General features: G+C 35.3%; 1 protein-coding gene across 1 annotated transcript; it reads right to left on the minus strand.

Moving 5' to 3' along the window:
* Positions 1-2,413: 2,413 nt before the first annotated feature.
* LOC134535504 (52 kDa repressor of the inhibitor of the protein kinase-like) lies at positions 2,414-7,229 on the minus strand. The gene is made up of 2 exons (XM_063374644.1): positions 6,768-7,229; positions 2,414-5,305 (listed from the first exon to the last, which is right to left on the minus strand). The coding sequence occupies exons 1-2, from the start codon at positions 6,768-6,770 to the stop codon at positions 2,525-2,527; spliced, it is 2,784 nt and encodes a 927-aa protein (XP_063230714.1). The 5' UTR covers positions 6,771-7,229; the 3' UTR covers positions 2,414-2,524.
* Between the last annotated feature and the right edge of the window lie 361 nt (positions 7,230-7,590).

Consider the following 7,590-nt stretch of genomic DNA (forward strand, 5'->3'; position numbering starts at 1 on the left):
CGCAGAATGGAGTTGAAGGGACAAAAATTTGTTGTCTGTAAAGTTGGTTTACGGACGATAGTTTAACGTGACAACGTCATAACAAAACATTGATGAAATGATAGTTTAGTTAGATAAAGTACTAAATTTAAAAGCAACTTTTGAAAAGCCCGCCTTAACATATTTAATATAATAGTAGATTCATAGGCCAATCGAGTGGAAGAGAGATAGATGCGGCGCAAGTGTACAATGAGCGTAACGGGACACAGCGTAACGGGACAGAGCGTAACGGGACCATGTGCGTAACGGGTCACTTTTTCGTGCGTGCAGCCGGCGTTCATAGATTTATTATACGTTGTCACGTCAAAAACACGATACACAATCATCAACACAGGAAAGGTTCTTGTGAAACATATATTCTACTCTGTTAAAAAATTTTCACCTTATATTTACGAAGAACGCTGGGTACCTATTATCCCGGGGTCTTCGTAAATTTAACGGGTACAAAGTTCACTTACAGTGAACATGACTATACGACAATAATTAATTGTATAGAAGAAAATCATTCAAAAACTGATTAGCACTCACGCAGAAACACACTTATTTCTTCCACATGAGCGTTTACCCTGATAGTTACAAAAAAAACATAATTTGGAAGTTGACATGTGGCATAGTTTATACGAAGATACAACTGTCTGGAATTACGAAGCACGGTTCGTTTATTTGAGGTGAATTCTTCCTTGAAATGTCCTTAAATGTACGGTAATTTTTAACATCGTAGCGCGTTGCATGAGTACATGCTCTCTTGTTTGTATAGTTATCCTAACGCACATCACCAACTTGATCGCTTACCGCCAAAGAAATATGTGTAGCCTACCTTGTATACATGTATCATGACGTAGAAATATTAGCCTATTCCATAAAGATGAGTATACAATAGAAAATGGAAATATAACAATAGAAACCTTTTAATTCAGCTATATAAGTGGAACACGCTTTACTTATTAAATTAAACTGTTTGTTACAATTATCATGAGGTGCTTTACAAATAAATATGTTCAAAATTACTAAAAAAGCTTAAATTTCAAAATGTTTAGCTACAAACGAAAACGGTGAAATTTTTTTCCATTTTGGAAATCTAATTTAGCATCACTGGAAATCTTTTGATGAAAAAAACCTTTCTATTGGCATACATAAAATGAACAGAAATAAAAAATAAAAGGATTGGAGTGAAATTATGAATATGTATTGTTAACTATAAATTCAGTAAAATTTAAAAAAAATCTCGGTATTTAATATAAATATAAACACATGTATAAAATTAAATATTCAAATTAGTAGAATAATCGACATAAATTTTAACTAATTAAGCAAATGAATATGCTGACTGCTTATTATAAGTTATAAACTTCAATTATTTTAAATAATTATGTCTTAACTTAAAATGCAAATAATTTATTCCTTCGGGAACATAACCTCAATTATATAAATAGACTTGAAAATAACCTTTTGAAACAATAGAATAACATTTGAAATACAGCTAAAAAAGTAGAACATGCATTAATTTTTAAAATTAAGTATTTGTTGTATTCATAATTTTTCTATGGTCGCTTTAAGCACCTTACGATTAACTTTTTTGTAATTACTTAAAAGGCTTATATCTTAGAAAGTTTAGATCCAAACGAAATTTATCCCTTTTTGGAAATCTAAGTTTGCGTCACTAGGAATACTTTGAATTTTGTACCCATTACCCTTTAAAGTTTTGGTTTTTATTTCCTAAATATTCTTGTGTATTTGAAGTGAGCCGGCGTTTGTGTCACCAGCGACGGACATTTGAAATTCGCGCCTCGCCTCGAGGAGAGAATCTCCCCACCCCTTTTCTCCTCCTTTGTTTCCCCTGAGCCTGCGCAGTGGTCGGTGTGCGCCGGCTTGTGGCATGGGCGAGTGCGCAGGATCCGAGCTGGCAACATGTACGTCTACTTGCCAAGGGCGGATCCAGAGTAGTGTTCAGGGGGGGGCCAAGTAATTTTTTCTATGACATTTTTAGTACATTTATAATTTAAATACAGACCAGTTAGTTTAATATGGTCTTAATTAGCTTATTGTTGTATTTGACAGTGGAATATAAATAATTATTTTGAAGTTCTTATTTCACTTTCTTTTTGTAGTTCTTTTACACCATGAAACAATTAGGTAGGTACACACATATATATATATATATATATATATATATATATATATATATATATATATATATATATACTACAATTTTTACAAACAAAGAAGAATTTTTAACAGTTATTTACATTTTGATGACAAGTAGTCAAAGTTAAATGCATAATTTAAATATTTCACTTGAAATGTACAATTTTTCCACTTAGATTTTATAGCAAAAAGACATAATTTTATTTACAATCTCAGTAATAAGGTAACATTTAATGGTTATTTTCTTACTCAATGATAGAGTTTTATGCTAAAAAAAAGTAACTTTAACTTCAAAAACATGTTTTCTTTAATAGTTATACTCATGCTACTTGCATGTAAACTATATCAAAAAAGGAATTCTTCGGTTTCCTGTTTTCGCAAATCTGTCAATAACACTGTCTACATTCACTGGAATGTCTCGATGCACATGTAAAAGAGCAAGGCCTATGAGCCGATCTTCTGACATTCGTGACCGCAGCCAAGTTTTCAGTCTTCGAAGGGCTGAAAAACTCCTCTCAGAACTGGCGTTGCTGATTGGAAGAGTAGCAAGGATATGAAGCAGCTTATGAATCAAGGGATATACATCCTTGTCACAGGAATTCAAAGCTTTCATCACACTCTGTGGAACCTCAGTTGATTCAGAAACCACACTCCATTTCCTTTTCCACAGAAAAAATTCGCCCTTAAGAAGGATAGGTGCAGCGTCCTTATCTACCTCCATAAAAGGTAGAAAAAGCTTAGTAATGGCATTAATATTTCCGTCGTGGAATTCGGTCTTTACTTGACTGTTAATTGCACTTGGTGTCAGGAAAGATAAATGAAAAACATCAAGGGTGGCAGGTGGAAACCTTCCTTGAAGATCATTTAGAATATCGTCCAATAATGGCACATATATAGCAAGCCTGAAATAACTTTCTTTGCTTGTATCTCCTGTCTGGTAATTTGAACGATTTTTCTGGCGACCACAAAAACGGGGAAGAACTATTTCGGTGCCGAGATCATTTACAAGGGCCTCAATTCTAGACCACGCTTGATGGAAATGATGCTCTGCTTCTTCTCTACGAGATGACAAAATACTAATTATGTTTGAAATTGCTTCTGACGCACCAACCAGATCGAATGACGGTTTTTGCAGCAGCCTGCTGAGTGGAAGTGTAATGGATAATATGTCGCTCAGAGAAGACATAGACTCTATGAACTGGCTGTCACAAAGTGCTGTTGAAAGTCCATATGCTTTTCCAGCAGTAGCAGGGTCACGCCATTCGCAAATGGTGTCCAACGCAGATATTATTTTAGGCAGATCAACAGAGAACTGCACTACCCCGTCATGACGTTCCACCCATCTTGTTTCACAAAGACCGGATAACTGACCCCCTAACTTCCGTAGAATGACAATGTTTCTTTTCCCAGAAGAAGAAAAAAACGAAATTGTTTCTTTCATAGTTCCAATCGAATTTCTTATGGCAGGCACCTCACTACATTTTGAAATAGAGTTGTTGAGAGCATGATTAAAGCATGGGGTTCTTAAAGCATTTTTAGCTTCTTTCTGTATTTCAGCGACTGCCCCTCTTGTTTCTGATAGCATTACTGAGCATCCATCTGTGCCAATACCAACACACTGTTGTAGAGGAAGACCCATACCTTTCAACAGCCGCACAACTATACCTCCCAAATCTTTTCCTGTGAGTGAAAGCTCTTTATTGCCAGTCATATGTGTTTTTATTTGTGTGATTTGATGTGATTTATCCTCCACTGTTTTGCTTTCGCTGCATAAGTCTCCACTATCTTTAACTTGAACTCTTTCAAGATCTTGGAAAGCATCTACAAAACCAATAAAGTCTTCTCTTAACTCACCCTTGTGTACATACCGCAAAACCAGACTAAGCTGAGATTTGTGTGATAAGTCTGTAGTTTCGTCAAATATAATAGAATAAATTCCTGCCTGCAATACATTTTTCAAAATTTGGCTTGAAATCTCTTTACCACAACAGTCAATTAGATTGTTTTGAGTGGTTTTGCTAATGTGTGTAGCTCTGGAGGAAGTATGTTTGAAATGATGTTCAAGCATTGTATCTCCTGCAGCTACTCGAAAACGCAAGAGCTCCCTGAAATTACCTTCATTGCAAATGCTTTCATTTGTCTCTGACTCTGACATCATGAGCTGATCATCATCTCGATGTCCACGAAATGGAATATTTTGTCGTCCCAAAAAAATAGTGGACTCCACAATGGGCTTCAGTCTCAGCCTGTTATCCTGAATTTCTTGTAGGTGCTGCTTGTTCACTTTATTGAGAATATTGTCTTCAGGCGAATGGTAGTTTTTGAGAAAATATTTACCTGCTTGCACAGCTTCCTTGTGGTATCTAGTATTATTGTGTTCCTCTAAATCACCTTTTTGCCCTAGCAACTTAGAAAATGTTGTTAGAGGTTTCGTAACAAGTTTTTGCAGTTTTACTGTTTTTTGGCCTCCTGCAACATTCCCTACAGTAAACCATGGACAGTACTTGCAATAAAGTCCCTGTTTAGATGGGGAGAAAACTAGCCAGTTATATTTACTGAGGTGGTTGTGGCCCAGAAATCTTCTCACTTCTTTCCCATTCTTGTTGTGTGTCGAATGTGGAAATTTGTAATTTGAAGGAGCTTGCCAAGGATTGGCTAATAACTCCCTCTTTTGAATGTCATCTATAGTCTGCCCAATGAAAATTCCAATGTCATTGACAGCTGTTTCTGATAAAAATGTATCAGCTTTGGTATTTTCATTAGAGGTTGAAGATCCAAGATCTTGTACTGAAGAACTTTCAGAATTCACTAAGGTAGGGTCTGCTATTGAAAGTTTACAGGTATCTGTGAAATCGCCCGTCACTAATGGTGTCAGTTCCATCGAAAGTAGTGGAAGATTGTTTGAAATAATGCTAGAAGAAGTAGGGTCATCCTTTAAACAATTCACTCCTAATGGCACTGATAAATCCACTTCAGAATATGATGATGGCTTAAGAGGTGGTGCCGCCAAAGAAGTTTGCACTAATGAATCCGCAACAGAAGACTTAGGAAGTGTTGGCAAGAAAAATGAATTAATTGTTTTCCTCCGTTTCTTCGCCGATCCTTGTCTTTCCTCGAATGCCTGTAAAACCAAGCAAAGAAGTAAAATAAAGTCTTAAATTGGGTGAAATGAAATGGTTCCTTAGTATTAGTTAGACTTGTGTAAGCTAGTCACATCCAAATTAATTTAATATTAACTTTTATCATTACGACAAAGGCTTTATCCACAATAATGTTATAAGCTTAATGAGACTGGGCAATCAGTTTTTGTAGCAACCTTGATTTAAGCTTGTCACAGTAATAGCAAGCTTGCAGCAATCGGTATGCGCGGAGATGTGCAAGCCTGAGTCAAGTATAGCCAGGCTGCTGCAAGCTTAATATGCTATCAGAGATTATTAAAAACGTTATTTCATAATATTACAGTGTAAACTAATATTAAACTTCAGCTGTAAATAAGCAAACTTTTTTTATTTGTATGAGCATTAGTGTTATTAGAGATGAATTAATTCAACACAGTTCAAGGAAATTGTGGATGGACTCAGCCATGACCTGTAGCAATAAAAGTTTTTAGCATTTGCCTGGAGTGATTTAGGCAAAACATAAAAAGTATTAAGATGCCCCTAACGGGGTACTGAACCCGGGTACTCCAAAATACAAGTTCAGAATCTTACTTCCCCTTATTTGTTGCCAGTATTACCAAAATTATATAGAAGTCTGAGATCTGAGTTGGGTTTAATATCGTATAATCCTTATCTTTTTTCTTGTTGCATAATTGTACTATCCAGGTACAAATCCGTGATCGCAAGAAATTATATTCATCACAATTTTAGAAACTGGTGTAATAATTCCAAGTTTTGATACAAATATATAATTTTAATGTAGAATATTCTATTAAGAAGCTAAATTATAAAGTGTCATTTCCTGATTCATTCTAGAACTATGCACGGTAACAACAGTTTAAAAAAGTAAATTATACAGTTTTTAGTTTGAACACAATTATCGTGGTCAGGGCGGTCAGGCTGTGTTTAAATTCTTACATTTAATTTTCCCAGCAGTCATAAGATTCTATTTCGCATAAAAATATGAGTATATATTTTAATGTATTATATGATCTAGGTACGTAACAAATTTTACCAAAACTGACGAATTCGCATAACAAAGAAAATTATTTTTGTTGTAATTAACTACAATTTAGTGTGTTGGTAATAAACAGCACTGAAATTAATATGTGTATATAGGTACCACGTCTCTAGAGGTGCATCAAAATAGTTCCCAAGTATTGCCCCTTCTCGTGCGTATTTTTCGAAAATAAAAATTTGAACATGGCATAGGATGATACTGTAATTATTTTTAGGTGAATTACGGACGTTCTTTATAATGTTAGCTGATTTTTACTGAACCAATCCACTAAAAAGTGTGCTTCAATCGCAAACCATAGCCAATAAAATCACTATCTTTATCCCTAACAAAAAAAATATAAAGTAGGCATTTGAAACACGAACACATTTGCATATTATATACATTTTTATATATTCTGTACTCACCATTGTTCGCCCTTTATAAGAATTCACTAACAATGCACATCTGCAAACAATAACTACGAGAAATCCATTGGTTTACTTTCATTTTACGAATTATCAACAGCCCACAGCGCTCTCAAAATGTAAACACGATAGCCATAGTAGGTAGTACTATCATATGCCAGAGGAACGCTGGCATTGCTTTTTTTGTAAGGTGGTGCTTTCGTCCGCCGCTAGATGGCTATAGTACCATATTTTCTTCGACGGGCTTTACAGCGTGTTCATTTTGCAATACACTTACAACACTGACACTTTGGCTAACTAACTAATTACAATTAAATTGTTACTAACACATTTGTTGTGCGTTATTTCTGATTCATAAATGTAATATTATTTAGAGCATGCAGTAAAACAATACTTTTGTAAGTTTGGAAAACTATGATTAGGAATTAAGAGAAAAATCAGAAAATTATTCAGGGTTCAGGGGGGGGGGGGGGGGGCATGTCGCCATGGCCCCCCCTCTGGATCCGCCACTGCTACTTGCTAAGTTAACTTAGTTTTGCTAGGTCTTCTTCGCACGAGGGCGGCGTGCCAGATGTAAGTCGTCTCGGAACTTAGCAGTAATTTTAAATTTTCTAAATTTCATTTCATCCCCTCCTGTAAAAATTACGGTTTTAAATTAATACTTTCAATAATTTAGTTTGTTTCATGATTTATGCAATGGGCCCATTTAGCTTTATGAGAGAATTCGGACTATTTAGAACTCGTGATGTGAGAATGTCATCTTGGCCTCGCAACTGGTTTATTGGCATGACCACTCACTTGATATAAGCTTTTGGACATACGC

The sequence above is a fragment of the Bacillus rossius genome, chromosome 8 (assembly GCF_032445375.1).
Source record: "Bacillus rossius redtenbacheri isolate Brsri chromosome 8, Brsri_v3, whole genome shotgun sequence".
Classification (NCBI taxonomy): domain Eukaryota; kingdom Metazoa; phylum Arthropoda; class Insecta; order Phasmatodea; family Bacillidae; genus Bacillus; species Bacillus rossius.